Source organism: Notechis scutatus, chromosome 1, assembly GCF_049901735.1.
Source record: "Notechis scutatus isolate UNSWTSFEM ecotype Mainland chromosome 1, rNotScu1.2, whole genome shotgun sequence".
NCBI classification, from domain to species: domain Eukaryota; kingdom Metazoa; phylum Chordata; class Lepidosauria; order Squamata; family Elapidae; genus Notechis; species Notechis scutatus.
In genome coordinates this window covers 315946055-315965167 of record NC_142009.1, presented here as the reverse complement: position 1 = coordinate 315965167, position 19113 = coordinate 315946055, and the positions used below count along the sequence as shown (strand labels likewise).

The 19113-nt window shown below is 35.7% G+C and overlaps 1 protein-coding gene across 1 annotated transcript in view; it reads right to left on the bottom strand.

Moving 5' to 3' along the window:
• Window positions 1-4758: 4758 nt before the first annotated feature.
• The window catches only part of PELI2 (pellino E3 ubiquitin protein ligase family member 2), a 50069-nt gene continuing 35714 nt past the window's right edge, over window positions 4759-19113 (bottom strand). The window contains exons 3-6 of the mRNA XM_026670206.2: window positions 17004-17105; window positions 12279-12476; window positions 10607-10795; window positions 4759-8308 (exon numbers count right to left, since the gene is read on the bottom strand). Of these exons, the coding sequence (XP_026525991.1) occupies window positions 7742-8308; window positions 10607-10795; window positions 12279-12476; window positions 17004-17105 (1056 nt within the window). The 3' untranslated portion in view covers window positions 4759-7741. The remainder of the gene's footprint in view (window positions 8309-10606; window positions 10796-12278; window positions 12477-17003; window positions 17106-19113) is intronic.

Sequence of the window (19113 nt, the reverse complement as noted above, 5' to 3'; positions counted from 1 at the left end):
AAAAAAAAATTGTCCTGAACAACAAAATGAATTTTCACTTCAAGTATATGAAAGTACATGCAAAACTATATGCAATAAACAGTATGAATGGCCTGTTTAATCTTGTTATGGCACTTGGAGAAAATTTTCAGGTGAGGAGCAGTTGTAGTAAGATGTAAAAAATTTCTGCTGCTTGGTCTTAACATATATCTATTATTATTAATGGCCTTTATGGTAAATTTCACTGCTGTGTTCTTTTTATCTTGAAATCTCATATATAAGAACTTCCACCATTAATGTATTCCTTTCCAGAATTCTTAATGGCGATGGGTCCAATTTGCTCCAAAGGACCAACACAGCTAAGATTCAGATCTCTATGCACCAAGTATTCTAATAACCATTTATTTGATCGCCTTAAAGAGAAATGCTGACTTTAATTCACAAACCAAACATTGCATTCCTGTTACAGCTTTGAAATATGAAGAATAAAAAAGGAGTCAAGAGATAATACTGGAATACTATTTTATTTTTCCCCCTCCTGTAAAATGGCTTGTACTTCCAAAACATACAAGTTAAATTATGTTAATATTCATTCACACTGTTGTACAAAAGGCCAATTTCACAAATATAATTCAGAACATTAACAGCTGATAACACTCTGAAGTCAATATTGCCATTTCCATCTTTCAAGTGGGTTTGTCCAAAATAAGATCTCTAGGAATGGTTTTGATTGAGTTCCATATATGCGCCTTACAAATTAGTCTTCTTACTAGGCAATGAATTACCTTTCATAGGAAAAAGGTGTTACATTAAAAAATTAAGTTAGATAATTATTTGAACTTTTATACCAGGATGAGTTTCTTGCATATTTGTTTTACCAAGCCTGATCAACAGCTAAGACAGTATTTTCAATATGCTGCTACTATAAAGCTAAGAGTCTCCCCTACATGTATTAGAGGTGTTTTTTTTTTAGTAAGATGCCAAATGATTGCTTGTTCATCATTACTGATATCCCCTCCCCCCAAATTCTAAGTGGGAAATCTTGATTATATTTTATAGGTGTGGAAAATGTGGCTGAGCTACAACTTGCATTAGCCCTCTCTACTATAGATGTGGACTCTGATTAAAGCATGATCTAGTAATAGATAATAGTGACCTGAAAATACCATTTTAAGAGAGGCCCGGATTCCTATCAAGATTCCAGGGAACACTGTTTTCATAGGACAGAACGCCCCAAAGCCTAGCTAACACCCAAACAAATCAATACCCACTCTAGTGTGCAGACTGGTGACTTTTATTTCTAGGTGAAGAGGGTCATCAAGACACTTGTAATCAGATAAATTCAACATTAAAATAGTGTATAAAAGGGTCTCCAAATCTAAAGAATAACTAGACAGGTACCTACAGTAATATGTCGAACACAAATTTGTTTTTAATTTTATGGAATAAACCAATAATATACATTTTTCCTATTCCAAATCATTTAAAGATACAAGACAACTTAGAATCATTTAAGACTTTAAGGTTACTATAATGGTTGCCTGCATAGAATGGATTTTCTGTAGGAATGTGCAAACCGTTCCATGCACGGAACAACTGTATTGAGTAGCCAATATTCTAAGTGAACCATGCATGTTTTGTAATCTTTGGACTATATATAGAACAAAACAATGCTGTTCCACACAATGGTTTGTGGAAGCGGAGGGTGATTGGAGGCAGGCAGGTGGTTGGAGTATGATACCCAGAGCTACTAGAAGAGGGCCTTACCCTACTCATTCTGTAACACCACTCCTGTATCTTTATGGGTTCCTTCTAGAGTGTTGTTTCATCCAAAATCCAGAACAATGAAAACTTTCAAACAACATGTTTTCTGTTTTGCACATATTTGAAGTTTGATGAAGACCTGATTTTGGTATGATCGGTTACATGCCCATTGTCAGGTTCTTAAACTATTTTTAACTGATTAGTAAGCCATCATGTTGTAAGAATACAAGCCCCAATTCAATTCATGATACTCCTACTCAAAAGTATTTTTAACACCGGGAGTTTGAAAAAGACATCCAGGAATGTATGTCAAAACTACCGCAAGAATGCATTTAAAATAAGTATTACCAACTATTGATATTCATATGGAAAGGAACTAGTGAAAAGTATTTCTTTTTCCTCTGAACAGCTTCTTGGTAATTATCCCAGCTGTTGATGCAATCTTTCAACAGTCATATTTTCACCTTTGACCCCAGCAGGCATTCATCCTGATCAATTACCAGCCATACCGATTGTTATTAAAATAACATAATGCCAACAACAATTACAATACTTTGATATCCAGATGTTCCATACTGCACTGCCTCCTTTTATGTTCTCTAGCTCTGCTTCTGTGCTTACTAGATGTACTCACTAAACTATAAGATGCCTCTCAGTGAAGCAAAGAGATTGTGTGTGTGTGTAAGGTATCTCAACAATCTAGGTTGTTTTATTAAATATCAGCTTTCCAACTAATTAAAACATCACCTTAAGAAAAATTTAGGACTATTTAAGATTTTTTTACTGAAAGGAAGCTACTATCCTATTTCAATGATTCAGAGATATTTGACCATAGGATTAACATAAGTCCTTTTTTAAAATAATTTTTGGAATGAATGCTAAATTACATTGAACAACTATCAATTTCTCCAATCAGATTCAGATCTGTAAAAGCACATGTACTAGAGGGAACCATCTGAGTTTGCTTGAAGCAATCTCCACGAAACAGTCTGCCTTCTTAAATCCATCACAGTGAACTGAATGGCTTAACATTCATAATCTCTTTATAGAAATTATTAACTGTTCCTGCACCATTGTCTGGAAACTGTAAGAAGATATGAGCATAAACAAGAAAATGGATACACAGCACAAATATCTGAAGTCATTTAGACAGTAATGAATTAGTATAGTAAAAATGGATAATCGCATTGCTTTTAGTGCAAATAGCATAGGCAAATCCATCAACTGACAAACAATTATTGCTGTTATGGAACAATGAATCCTTTCAATAGCATAAAACAAATCTGAGGTTTTGCAGTTTCTAAACTGGCACTGTTTAATGACCCATGGGACTTATAACTATATATGCATATAATAAAATGTTCTTATTTACTTAACAAACGGGAGAGCAAAACATGTATCTTGACTTATTTGCACAGGTCAACCTGTTCAAATTTATTTTTGTATTTGCAATTTGCTTGACAGAAAGGGATTCTTAAAAACCTCATGAAGTTTCAGAAAAATCTAGCATATTTTTTTTCCTGAAATTCAAATTGTAGGGACAACTAAGACTTCAGAAGGTCTGCTGTTTCTAAGGAACCAAATACCCCAGCAATGAAATAAATAATTATTGAGTTCTAGAGCAGAGAAGCTAACACAAAAACACAGAAACATTTCCTCAGTGTCTAAGAAGAGAAATTGTCCAGGGAGAATTACAAGATTTCAGTTAATATTTTATATCGACATTAGTGGATCTCCCAACACAGGTTAGCGTGACTTGCATTGATTTTTTAATAAATATTCTTCAAGATTTTTTTCAATTGGCTATTGGAAGGAGCAGGGAAGAAAAAGTTTGCACATGCTTCAAATTCATTTTATAGGGCAGTTTTTCTTAACCTGGCATCCTTCAGATGTATCAGAACTACAATTTCCAAAAATCTTTGTAACCTCAAGGACTGAGAATCCCTGGGGGTTAGAGTCCCAACACATCTGGAAGCATCAGATTAAATAACCTTTCTTTAAAGGATAAAAGCTCCAATTTATTTCAAAATATATAAATTTTTAAGTTTTATTTTAGAGAAAACCCACTGGAAATTGTCGCATAGATCAATTTAACATATCTCAAGCAATTTTGGCCAGTTCCTGTATATACTTTGAATCTATGTCCAACTGGGTGGGGTAGGGGTGTTGACATCATGCAAGTAGTATTAAAACAAAAGCATTGAGTTGATTCCCCAAACATATTTTAAAACAAAGATCAGACTCATGCTTATCTTTCTAGAAAAGTGCCAAAATATTTCTAAACTACTCCATGACCAAGGAATGAGTCAAGATTTCTCAATCTGACATTAAGAAATGACAGAAAAAGAAGATTGATGATAGTAAGCACCACTGCAAACATTCAAAAGAATGCACAGAAAATTTTAAGGAGCATAATGCTGGTTGAGTTTGCATGACATTTGAAATTATAAAGTATTCAACCACATTTTAGAGTTTTGTACAATTTAGTCTGTGTTACCACTTTCAAGTGAGCCCTATAAACCCATAGAGTCAGGTGAAGCATGTCACACAATTATGTCCATTTAAGTAAAATATAGACTGAAATGACTGATTGAAAGAGTACACTAAGAAATTCATAGCTCTTTGGGGAAAAGTTCAACATGAAATGAGACAATCATTTAAAACATGCAAAAAAAGCCACTTAGTGGCTTGTTTTGTGTTAGAGTTGTCTTATTCTTAAAAATGCACACAATTTTCAATGCTCCCTTTCACCCCTTCAACCTGGAATCCAAAACAAATATCTTCTATCTGTGTCTGGCAAGCCTGAGGCACTGAAGAACCATAATTGGATAGTTTAGATTGGAAAGAACCAAGGGATTACTAAACAAGAATTACATTTCAAAGGAAGAACACGAACATGTAGATTACAGGCTTATTACAAGCAAAAAATGTTTTCCTATATGAGGAATGACAGAGTTGTATAATATGTGAGCCAATAAACAAAATTTAAAATAAGACACAAAGCACACTTTGAAGTAAGTTTGTATAACAAGAGTTTTAAATTCTATTCAGACAACACTGACAAAGACACTGCTTCAAAAATCTTAACTTGTAGAAAATATTATTGCTGACAGAATTCAGGAGAACAATATTCAAAATAGTTTTTAAAATTCCAAAAGCTTAAAAGAGGAAGAGACTGAGAATGCTCTTTCAATACATCGCACTGGCAAATTGAATAAGGAATGTTTCATATAGCCAATAGCTCTCTGAAACAGAAAGAGGAGCCAAATCAAATTCTGTAATGTATAAGGAAAAATGGGATTCAGACTCCTAGTTTGAGGAAATATGGGTTTTTTTCTATACATGCTGCTCAGGTTACAAAAGGATTCAGAACTGCAGAATGAGTGGGTTCATATGACCCATTAAAAAGAAAAATATATATCTGGAACAACTTTCATTGCTGGAGCAATTAGTAGAGTATAGGATCTCCATATAACCTTGTATATAACATGGTCAAACATGGCAACCATGTTTCTTTTTTCACCTTTTAAAGTAACAAGGAGAATAGTTTTTAACTTTGATTTTATAGCATTTCACGAATTAACAGGAAGTCATATAAAGGACTAAAAGTATCTGTGTTAAAAGATAACAGCTAATCAAGATTTGAGTTACATGTTTTATCATGAAATTAGAGCAAGGTGCTAACTCGTTTAGAAGGCACTAATACAAAATGTTTTGAAAATAACTGGCTCTCCCAATCTATCACATGGGCTAGACAAGCTAGAGTATGGTATTTGATGCAATATACTGCAGTAAGTAAAATCCTTTTAGACAAAGAGAAACTAATGTTTCTAATTAAAAATACTGAACTTTTTATACAGGAAAAGTGTATTAAACATCAGCAAATGAGCATGGACATGTGAAGTGTTTAAAAGGTTAACTTACTATAAAGTATTATGTTTTAACTATGAACAGGCCAATTCAAGTGTATGTGTATGTATATATGTTTGTTAATATATTAAACTCATATAACTTATATACTTAAACAAAGGACAAAGTAAACCAATGGACTGTTCTGCATTTTAACAGGTAATCCAAAATGCAAGATTTACTTCAAGACATGTAATTAATTTCTCTTTGGTAGGGACTAATTTTTTCATGGCAATATGAAAAATTGAATAAATTTGATAGCATGAGTATAAAACAAAAATAAAACAACAATGGAATTTCTATCACAAAACAACAATGAAGTACATGTAAAATAATTCTCAAAATGAGCAGTAATTTGTCCCGTTTCCTATCCACCATTCCTCCTATACTAAATCAAGAATTTCAAGTTACTTAAGACATGAATTGATCCTAAACATATAAAGGGTTTTTTTAGAAGCAACTTCTAAATTAAATTAATAGAAGGAAGAAAAGAAAAATAGCAAACCAAACATTAACAAGTCAACCATATTATTAGAAAAGATTTGCACATTATGGGAAACATAAAAGAAGCAGGTGCTACAAAACCACCTATTTTAAATTATTATTTCAAAATGATTGCCAAGAATTTAAACATGTGAATTATGCAGAATTTTCTGCAATTGGTTTAGACTGAAGAGGGCATCAAACTGATTATAAGATCAAGGGCAGTTTGTGTATGTTCTACAAAAAAATATCCAAAACTTCCCACTACTGTAGAAAGTTAAACTACTGAAAAACTGGATTAATAAGTTGCTACATTTTCATTTGCTCACAGGTCCCAGACATGCAAGGGCAAGTTAATACAAGTAAATCCAAAAGGCAGAATTAGAAAGAGACAAAACTGTTAAGATGGTACAAATAGGTAGATATGCATGAACATTATAAATGACACCAGTTGCAAAACTGAAAAAGACTTGTTATACATTGCGACTTATGGCCGTTGAATTTATATGAGATACATTTAGCATCACTACACTGGTGGGAGAACCACTTTGCCCATGGTGCTGCAAGAGCACCATACAAGAATCAGACCCAAGCAGGACCAACCAAGCTAGGAAGAACATGCATGAAAAGATTATTAGCACATGATAAGAGCCATGAGTACTATGGAAAAAGAAATATGGTTCTTACGCTACTGTGATAATTGGTCTAATGCTAATCCTTAACAGGACCATTCTGTGCTGAGTTAATTTAGTAAAATACAGGGCAGAATGATAGTACTGTCCCTGCTACTGATAGATAACAGAGTTGGTTCAGAGGAGTCAGAAGCGAAGAAAAAAATGTTCATTTTGCATACACCATCTTAAACTTAGGTTGGAGTAACCTGTTCCTCAAACATCCCCTATTAGTTTTACGAGTATTGTTTAACATAGGAACTTTTATTTGAAGGAAAGAAAAATAACACAGAAAGCCAGAGATCCCCAACTTTCAAGTAACTATGTCTCTCGGACAGCTATATTAGACAACACTGCAGAATCTCATAATATTTTGTGCTATGCTGATAAAGCCAATCTTTTATGTTCACTCTATGTTCAATGTATTAAGTGAATATTCACCTAGTTTTACTCAAACATTTGATACATCCTCTTTGAGAATGAATTATTCAAGTTAACTATATTGCAAATTAAAAAGAGAGGACAAATTACATTCTGTTTGCTTCTTTTAGATTGAAAAAATATGTGTTTTAAAGGCTTGTCATTCAAAGTGTAGAAGAAAACATTTCTGTTAAAAAATCCAATATTAAAAAAATCATTAAGACACTGGTATTTTTCTTCTAATCTTACAAATCTTACAAATATACTACAGCTTAACCAAAAAAGATGTCATCATGAACATGCTGCTGTTCAGCATGCAATGCCACTGATAACTGTTTGGTTCCAGGTATCAAAATAACTTCACATCTCAGCTGCTAATCCCACCCCAAAGCCCTCATTAATAACAATCTTATTTTGTAAAAAAGGTAAAATCTAGAGTTAGTGGCAATTCTTTATCTTCACAGTAAATTGTTAACAAAGTGAGCTGTATAATGGTCATCTGTAAAATGGCATTATCAGTCAATTGGACCCTGAAAAATAAGCTTGATGCAGTTCTGATCTCCAGACAGCTGGATAGCACAGAAAGGGCAGGCAGCATGGAATGCATGAGTACCATGTGGCAATGGGATCTGAGACCAGTATTTGGCAGATTTTTCTGAGCATACATGCCCACAAGGGGTGAAAGCATAAGTTGGTGGACCAGCATCAACATAAAAGCCTGCCTCACACCCAAGCCAAAGAGGAACATATGGACCAACAGTTCTGCACATGGGACATTCCCGCTCATTGGCTTCGGTGTCACTGCGGTGTCCCCAGTTATGATAACCGTGGACATGTCCACAGCTGAGGTAAGCCCATGGTTGTTTTTCTTCTACCACTTCTTTACGGTTAATGCTAGGAAAAGCCAGTGTATTCAGTCCCACGGGGCACTGGGGCCTTGCAGCATTGATTTCTTGTCGTAGAGCCTCTATGTGTTTCTGAGTTGGTGTGTGAAATAAGCCATCTGCTGTTCTCCACAAGAGTGTGGCCCCACATAGATCAATGAGAGAACCATCTTGTAGGATGTTGGTTTCATTTTCCACCTAAAACGCCAGGCAGAAAAAAAGAACAATTTGAAAATTATTCCTTTCGCAACGTTCCCCCACACTTCTGGAAGCAATGAAACTTTCATTCTCTTCTTTAAATTCTTATATTATGATGAGCCATCCAGCCTTCTCTTTTTCTTGTGTAGAATACAATGGCATTTGTACAGTAAGAGCTAAAGCAATGGACAATTATGTTTTTATTATTTTAGCAGATTCTTTTCTAACTTCTGCATTCTTAAGAGCTGTAAGTTCATTCTACTAGAATTTCCTTGAAAACACACTTCCCAGTATCAATCCATCTGATTTATAAGCTGCCCCCATTACCCGAGTCTAATAGTCCCAAAGGTGCTTTTTCATGACCTGGATAACTGAGAATTTCCATAGACACCTAATAATGAGTCACAAACATATTCAAATAATAAAACAAGTAGAAAAATGCTTGTCTGAGGGCCTATTGAGTGCAAGCCACATTCCAAGGCTTGTAGAAACAACAACAGTGTTGTGACTGTGCGGACTTTGGAAGAGTGAATAGGTGATACTATCTCACAGGACAGATAAAGCTACAGAAAAGAACCATCTCTGAGATCTGACAGCATTTTAACAATGGAACCTGAAGCATCCCGCTATATTAGATTTTATAGGATGGGAAACATAAACAGAAGAGGTGTTCCCTAGATCATCAGGCGTCAAGCCACAAAGAAGTTTTTATACCCACTTCTTGTTTAGCAACTTCAGTCACAACCATTTGCAATATGACAGTAATCAAAATCATTTTTTAGCCAATGCAGCATTTACTGTAAAATTTCATGCATCTTATAATGCATGGAGGAATGAGTAACTATACAACTTTATCTGATTGACAGGTCAGCAATCAGTGATCTTCAGTTTCTTTCTCTCATGTATTCACTTAGTGACCACTTGGTCATTGGAATGGAACTCTGTCACTTAAATGAGGAGTGGGTGTAAATGAGGACGAACACTTTGAATTCCACCTATTTGCTGATTAGCAGCCAATATAGCTTGTGGAGCAGAAGTGAACCTAGAATGTTTCAAGGTATACCCATATCCATTCACAACTCTACAATCTGGACGAAATGTGGTTACCAAATAGTCTTCAAGGGCAGCCCATGTATATAGCACACTGCAACAGTCCAACCACATGAGTGACTTTATGTAGTACCTCCCAATTCAAGAACAAATCTGTGTATCTTTATGTAAGCTACACTGATTTCCAGTCTGCCTCTGTGTGCAAACCAAGGTGCTAGTTATCATCCTCAATGCCCAAGGTAATGTAATTTGCAGCATTCCTTGATTCTTATGGTCTCCATCCATTTCACCAGATCCAGTAGGTTAGGCATGCTTAAGGTCCCTTTTGCTAAACAGTGTGTCTAGCTGGACTTCTTTTCCTGCAAATCCCTGAATGGCTTCTCATTCAGGAGGTAAAATGGTTCTGTTGTAATGGTTTTCAGGTGGATTCGTGTTTTCTGCATTCTTATTTACCATTGCAAAGTATTTATGTTGTCTCGTTCGTTAAACTTCTTTTGAACAAACTTTACTGTTTGTTTAACTAAAAACCACTTTAATGTTCTTTAATGGCTAGAAATAATTTTAAATCATGTTTTTCATCATTAATTAATTAATGTTTTTCATCATTTGCTAGACCAATACTCGAATACAGCTCATCAGTCTGGAACCCACATTACGTATCTGATATTAGCACAGTTGAGAAAATCCAGAAATATTTCACAAGAAGAGTTCTCCACTCCTCTACTCATTGCAGAATACCTTATGCCACCAGACTTGAAATTCTAGACCTAGAAAACCTTGAATTACGCCGTCTTCGGTCTGATCTAAGTATGGTATATAAAATCATACATTGCAATGACTTACCTATCAATGAATACTTCAGCTTCAACCATAACAACACAAGAGCACACAATAGATAAAAACTCAAGATTAACCGTACCAAACTTGATTGCAGGAAATACGACTTCAGCAACAGAGTGGTCCATGTCTGGAATACTCTACCTGATTCTGTGGTTTCTTCCCCAAACCCCAAAAACTTTAACCTTAGACTGTCTACTATTGACCTCACCCCTTTCCTAAGAGGTCTGTAGGGGGCGTGCATAAGCGCACCAACGTGCCTACCATCCCTGTCCTATTGTTTCTTTTATGTTTCTTATATGTACCCATTTCATGTATTCATAACTATGTATATACATATACCTATTATCTTGTAAGCGATTGACAAATCAAAATAAATAAATAAATAAATAAATAAACAAACAAACTTACTAGCTTGCCTCTTTGTTGAGCAGATCTTGTTTCCCGTAGAGTATATACATCACCGCAGACTGAAATTTCTCGCCAAACACCAGGTTTCGATTCTTCAGTGAACCCTCCTTTAGGATGCATGACTAGAACGCCATTAGTTGTTAATCCATCCATGTGTCCATCTGGATTCTTCCATTTTGCTGCTTTTTCCTAGACAAAATGCCACAACAAGAAATAAAAAAATAAATTATTCAGGCTTTCCATACTTAAATTACCAAGTGCCTAATAGAGCCAAGTATTAGAACCACATATAAAAGGATAAATAGAAGAAAAAGAATACAGCTGGGAATCAAAACAGATTATCAATAACTTGGACTAAATGCTGTATAACTAGTACTATTTTGCTAACAAGTTTCCTTTATTTATTTCAATTAGGGGCCTTCCAACAGATCATATACAACAGCCTTTTTTGGCTTCATCTGTAAACTGCTTTAACATTTATTATGAGATGCAGAAATAACATTAGTCAACAAATAATATGTAATTGGAACTAATTATCTGAGATTAATAGGGAATAGAAGATGAAGTCTATTTAGAGATATATAGCAATTAAAAAAAGAAACCAAATATTGTTTTCAGAGAAAGAATGGACAAATTCTGACCAAACTTTCAAAGCAAACACTGTTTGTATTAACGAGTCAAACTTAGCTCTCATTTCTTGCTTCTTTTTTTATAAAAATAAAAAAGTTCCTCCTTTTTACCGATACCATTGGTAATTGATCTTATTATGATCTTATTATATTATTGACTACTTTCTTTGGTCTCTAACTCTATATACAAACTAAACATATTTAAGGTGCTCTAAGTTGGCAATGATGGAAGCAACATAAACACAGCCAAAACAAGCAAGTCAGCCAACTCAGCAAACAATCTACTTCTATCTGAAGTTCTGGAGAATTGCTACTAGTTAAAGTCCATAATATTGGATAAGACGATCAAGCATTCTAGAACATTCTGCATGGGTTGCATTTAAAGACCACACAGAAGGTTCAACTGATGCAAAATGCAGTGACCTGGTGCTCATGGGTGCTTGCTGTTGGACATACATTGTATCTATTTTGGAAGCCTGCAATGGCTTCCTATCAGCTTCCAAGTGCAACTTAAATTACTGGTTTTAATCTATAAAGCTTTCTATGGCTTGGTGCTGGGTTATCTACATGTCCATCTCTCTAGGTTCAGCACAACCATTTTGATCATGCTGGGAGAAGCAACTGGTTGCCCCTCATTTTGGGGATTTCAAGACCCAGTTGCACTGTTTTCATCACTGCCCAACTCTCTGGAAGTGCTTTTAGCCCAAGCTCTGGAAGCTTCTTAAAACAGTTTTTCTGGAGGTGTTTGGGGGCTGATGCCAGATGCCTTTTGGCGGGCAGGTTCCTCTATTTCCACTGTTGGTTTTATTTTATCTTGTGAGTCACCAAGAGTTAGTGTGTGAATCTAGTAAGATGATAATGTGGTATATAAATACTTATATAAAAGTATGGCTATTTTCAGAACTCTTTGTTCCTATTTTTATAAAATGGATGGATTTGCAAGAAACAGCCATTGCTTTGAAAGAAGCTATTATCTGAAGCAGCCTTTCACCATCTGATATAGAGGTCATGTCCTGATTTATGTGAAAACTTGGCATGCTCACCCCAAGGAATATGTTTTTGGAAGAGTCAAATCCTGCAGCAAATATTCTGGCTGTATACGGTGCATTCCGGTCACAGACAATGCGGCATGCAAACCTGGAAATAGTACTTTGGGTGATCTGAGTTTCATCGCTGTTTTGGCTGCCAGAAATCGTATCTGTTACAACAAAATCTATGGGGCTCTCTGTTGATCTGCCAACCTGAAAGAATTAATAGTATATATGAAATACTTAAGTGAAGCCCTGTGAACAAAACAACTGAACAGTTTAACTGTACTTCACACAAGTCACCCTCCCCAATTAGAAATGGGCACAGCTTAAGTCAGTGTTTCTCAACCTTGGCAACATTAAGATGTGCGGACTTCATCTCCCAGAATTCCCCAGCCAGCATTGGGAATGCTGCTTCAGGATGCAGATCATCTTATATTCAATCACAAGTTGGGAGGATCTGAGGTAACAGAATAGAAAAAAGACCTCTGCCTGGGAGGCTTGAAAATTACAGTTAATCCTTGACTTTCAACAGTTCATTTAGTGACTGTTCAAAGTTACAACGGCACCGGAAAAAAGGGACTTATGGCTGTTTTTCACACTTATGACCAGCGCATGCTCACAGTCATGTGATCAAAATTCAGATGCTTGGCAACTGGTTCGTATTTATGATGGTCACAATGTCCTGGGGTCATGGGATCACCTTTTGCAACCGTCTGATAAGCAAAGTCAATGGAGAAGTCAGGATTCACTTAATAGCCGTGTTACTAACTTAATAGCTGCTGTCATTCACTTAACAGCTGTAGCAAGAAAGATTGTAAAATGGGGCAAAATTCACTTAACTGCCTCACTTTACAACATAAATTTTGGGCTCAATGGTGTCATAAGTCGAGGACTACCTGTATTACATTCAATTAAATAACACTGCACTAGATGTACTGTTAGGTGCACTTAGGAATGTCTTATGTTCACAATAAATATTGTTTACCAGAAGATAACTGCATACAGGTAGTCCTCAACTTATGACCATTTGTTTAATGCCAGTTTGAATTAATGATGGCCTTGGAAAGACTTTGCACGACACACACCCCAGTCACATGATTACAATCTGGATGTTTGGCAACCTCTTATGACAAGTTGCCCCATAATCATGGGATCACCATTTGCAATCTCTGCTGGCTTCCCCCAAAAGTCAAGCTGGCTGAGAATATTCAAGCTGCTGCCACTTGCTGAGAAGATTCCTTCTCGTCTCTGGAGGGTGGCTGAAAGAACTCCCTGACAAAAAATTCCAGCTCCATGCTGCTTGGATTTCAGCAGAGCTCTTTCAGCCAAACCCCAAGAGAGAAAGGACTTCCTGCTGAAAGGTTTGGGCTCTGTGCCTGCTTGGATTTTGGCCAGTTCTTTTAAGCCAGCCCCCAGAAACGAGGCAGCCAAAATCCAGGCATGATTTTCAGCCTCTGAGCGCAGACGCAGCATGATAAGGTAAGGCATGCAGAGTGCCTCAGGGAGGTGAGGAAGTCTCTGGGAGGAACAGTGCAGGCCCCATGTGAGCATCTCTCCACTCAGGGGCTGAAAATCACGCTTGGATTTTAGCCGGAAAGGTTTTCTATGCCTGAGCAGAGAGACAATCACATGCAGCCTGCACCAGACTTTCCAAGGTCTTCCACAACCCCCTAAAGCATCCTGCATGCCTTTCCTGCAGGGGTGGGATTCTACAGGTTCGTACCTATTTGCTAGAACCAGTTGTTAACATTCTAAGCAGTTCGGAGAACCGGTTGTTAGAAGAAATTACTGGCCTAATCCTGTAAGGAAGGCAGGAAGGAAGCATTCTGGTGTTGCTTACAGAAACTGCCTCTCCGTTAACCCTTATTACACTCTTAGCAGGACTAGACTTTCTGTCTCTGGAACTTCTCTGGAGTTTTTTTTCCTCCTTTGCTGGTACTTTGCTTGTGTGGTGTGACCATTCAAGTTACAATGGGCACTGAAAAAAGTGACTTATAGCCGTTTTTCACACTTACGACTATTGCAGCATCCCCACAGTCATGACAGGCCAGGCAAGGAGATGCATGCCTTGATGTGAGTGATGTTAAGTTAGCCATGCCCAGCCAGTCACATGACCATCAAGCCATGCCCACCAACTAAGCCACGCCCACAGAACTGGTTGTTAAAAAAATTGAATCCCATTTCCTGGGACTCCACTTAACAGTCTGAGAGACTGCTTAAAACTAGGAATGCCTGGATTGTGATCACTGAGCAAAACAGTCATGTGACATTTCTCTTAACTGAGATTCCGATTCCAACTGTGCTCAAAAGTTGAGGACATTTGTTTTGCCTATGTGCAAACCCTCAAAAATGTTTGCCCCGTTATGTTTTATTTAAGAATATGTTATCACAGTATATTTGTTTTTGATATCATGGACTCAAATCAATAAACTTGCTACAAAAAGTATGAAATATCTGAAGCCCACATACACTTTTTAAAATCTGTGCCTGAACAATGTTTTTTCATGTAATATTCATAGAATACTGTCACAGGTACAGTTATTGTCTAGAAATTTTATGTGTTTATTTGATTTCCCCCTCTCCCCTTTCTTTAATAGAAGACTCAAATTAACATATACAATGCTCCATACCACCCCCCTCCCCCAAACAACCATTCTGTTAATACAATTTGGTCTGAAAAATTACTATATTAAGTATTACTTTCTAGATCCATTTTTAAAAATTTATCTAGGCAACTCTTTGGGTAAAATAGCTCATTAAGTTACAGGAAAACATATCAAAACTTAGTACTATTGCTGAAGAAAAAAATTGAATTGTATTTTTTTTTAATTCAATATTTGCCAGATGAGTTACTTGAAAAAACCACCACACTTCCAATTTCATGCATTGTTTGCCATTCAGACATGACACTACTTTATCTGATAGTTTTCATTCTAATAGGTGAAAAATGTGAAACATATTGCTGAACACAGTGTTTTTCTCCCATTTGAATATCCACCTGACTTACTTTGTCAACTAGGAGACCAGTGTTAGAAATATGCTCCAAACAACAACGAGGCTGCTAACAGACAGGAAGGAGGGACAATCCCCTCCTATCTGTAGCCCACATAGAAATTCAGGGTATCTTTTTAATGGCCTTCTGTCAAACAAATTGGTGAAAAAGTGGAACAATCTGTCCCTCTCCATCAGCCCATCACATTTCCATGCTAATTATGGAGGAAGAGGCTTCATGTCCTAGCATGGAAATAAAGTGCACTGGCAAAAAGGGGATGAAGCAATCAAATCTGTTCACTTGCCTCAAAGCAATTCCTGGTTGTCCAGGCTACCAAAGAAGACTTAAATACTAGGCTGTTTCAGATAGTTTCCGTAGTGAAAATATGTAGTTCAGGGCTGAGTTGCTGGGTTCTTGGCATTCTCTCAGCTTGCTTTTCTTCCTACAGACATTTCATTACCAAGCTAGATAACATTATCAAGATGAGTGCACAGGGGAGTAGAGATTACTGATTGTATAGGTCAGGTAGCTTGTCCTACCAGGCTTGATTGAAGAGGCATCACTTCTTACTGGATTGCTTTTGAGTTAGATATTGTTTCTTCTACGACTGTTCTTGTTTATCTGGTGTAGTTCAGGTTTACATGAGTTTTGCATCAGATATTATCAAGCAGCTCAAGACTATAATTTCAGCAAGCATTATCACTGGACTGCTTATCTTGTGGCATAACTATTTTTTTACATTCTAGATTAGAGTCAATGTATAGGAAGCATTTAATTGCTGAACAATGGTGAAGACAAGGGGGATATGACATGATTAAGATGGGACACCTTGTCATATGAAGCCATTCTGAGCTTTTCAAAAAATAAATAAGGTATCAAATTAACAAACAGCACTATATGTTCTGAGCTTGAAAATCATTGAAGTAGAGAAAATCATTTTTAAAAAATCCAAAGAAAAAATTGAATTAATCGACTTCCAAACAAATCTTGAAAATTAATTAAGGCCTTTCTAGATGGAGTGGGAAGTTGGGGCACTTCTGTGGATCTGTTATACTGGGCATGATGTACATGGTACACATGGACACACTTTCAAAATAATATTGAGAAGATCAAAGTATAAACAACGCAGCTACCACTAGTCTTCATTGAGAGAGCTTTCAAAAATGCCCATCCAAGTTCAGGGACATTATTCTAAGGCACTGCTCATGTGTCAACCAACTAATTTTCAAAAGCATGATCCATTAAGTACATCACAGGAAAGTGTAACTAGGAAGATAACTACAAAATAGGTTTCTTTTGCAATTGTACATAAATTGGACAGAGCCATAAATTGGACAGAGAAGCAATTAACATTTTTCTTCAACAATTGTAATATTTTAATACAGATGATTTCATATCAAATTTGTAAAATCTGAGAAAAGTCCAATACTAGGATCAATGTCTATTCGCCTTAAAGGCAGTGTGACTGTCTCTAAAGGCCATCTACTAGGAGGCCAGTAGCTTCCTTGTGTAGTTGGTTAGTCCTATGAGAACAGACTGTTAGATTAGATGGTCCAGGGGTCAGATCAAGCATGGTAGTGCAAATGTTCTTAATATAAAAGACAGAGACAGGGCACAGCATAAAAGCTTTCTGAGAATTACTTTTCATATGACAAATTTCCAATCCATAAGGCACATATGAAACATTAAAATCTCTAGGAAATCTATTTTATGATACCAAAAGCATGTAATGTTAGTACACTTACCTGAAACATATCAGTATCTTTATCGTGTGTATATTCTACTACAACGGTTTGATTTCGTGACAACGTGTAGGAGATACTGTGCTGGCCCTTACAACTGATGGCCTGTAGAATAAAACATTGTCTGCTTTATTTAAATAACATTTCTGCCAGGGAAAGAACAGTATAAAACACTTCTAAATACAGTTACAAACATGACTATATTCTTCAAATTGAGTTTTTAATTTTATGTATAGTACAACATATACTGCAGTTATTAAGTGTAATCATAGCAAATAAAATAAAATAAAAATAAATTTCTTGGAAATGAAGAATCATCTCCAATGTAAGATATAAACATTTATGAGTTTTTGAATGGGACAGGAAGTAGAAAATACTGAGATTTATACTTCAATTAGAAAAAGCATTATCTACTTCACAAAGTTAGGAAAAGGAAGTGTCTTCCTCTGATTTCAGTCCTACAGTATTATTATTTTTTGTTTTGTATCTTGTATCTACATTGGAAATACTGCTTGATAAAGATTTTCTAAAGGAAATTCATATTTTATATATGAAAATTTATTTTTACAGATGTATTCAACATTTTATTCCAGTTTTTAAACCTACAGAAACTTTATAGATCCATTTCTTCTTTTTACTCTGTGAAAAATGCTATGAAGACTACTGGTGTGACTAAAACAATTGAGCACAACTGAGACAAATAAATCTTAAATGTAGTAACCCAAGCCTCTCTCACTGTCTGTCTCAGTATATACCTAATTTTAAAATATTGTGTTCTCAATCCAAAAAAAAGTTTATAAAGTATAAACCAGGATTTTAAAAATCAGGGTTAACTTCAGTGATAGTAACCTGTTTTATACATAGGCAAAACCAAACTATATTATGACATAACATTATGTATCAGGCCACAAATATTTGCCTCTAGAAAAAAAATGATAATTTTTTTACCTACCCTTCAGATGGCTTTTAAATAGAAATAATTAGACAACTTAGTATGGATTTGGAAGCTAGGCAGGATTGGGCATGGTTAGTACTAAGGACTGGAAACCACTACAACATTCCAGAGAGATATACAAGACTAAAAAGTTTTTAAAAAACAGTCTGGAATAAGACAACAGCAAATTTATTCTACAGTATTCCTAAGAAAACCACATGGATATGTCCTTGAAGTCACCAAGAGTTCTCCTTTACTTAAAAATGATTTCCTTAAAAAAGCCCCAGTCTTTACAAGGCATACGCCCATATAAAACAGAGGCAGCATTTTCTGATTTAAGAAAGAGTCATAAATAGATCAAACATCAAATATTTTAAAGCACAAATAGATATCATTGAACACTGTCATTTATCTGTTGGTAAAGAAAAAAATTATTGTGAAATAATGATTTAAAAAGCTAATGTTGGGTAAGATTTCTATGTGTAAACTATTGACTACAATTTTTCATTTTTGTTCTTTATCCATATGAGCTACAGCCCCTTCCATAATAAAGAAGAAGATGCTAAAACTATTATGTAATTGACAGATGGGTTCAATGCCTGCAACATAGTCCAATCTTATTAGTTAGTAATGCATATTACAGACTATGCTGTTTGTGCATGTATCTATGTTTGGATAAAGTAAAAGTAAAGGTTAAGGTTTCCCCAGTCATATCTGAATCTAAGGGTTGATGCTCATCTCTATTTCTTAGTCGAGGGAGCCTGCATTATCCAAAGATATTTATGTGGTCATGTGGCCAGCCTGACTATACACCAAGGCACACAGAATGCTATTACTGTCCACCGAAGTGGTGCCTATTTATCTATTTGCATTAGCATGCTTTCAAACTGCTACATGGGCAGGAGCTGGGGCAAGTAACAGAAGCTCACTCCATCACATAGTACTCTGGTCTTGAATCCAGGCTGTAAATTTCCAGCTAACAAGCTCAACGTCTTTAATTACTGAGCCATCACAACCCCATGTTTGGGTATAATGATTATATGTATTATTATTTAAACACCACTTCTCAAATTAAACATTAATTTTACTGTAATTAACAATAATAAATCTGTGGATACTATTTTCAAATATCCCTATTTTGTTAAGATTCCATTTACTAGATCTAGATATACATTTTTG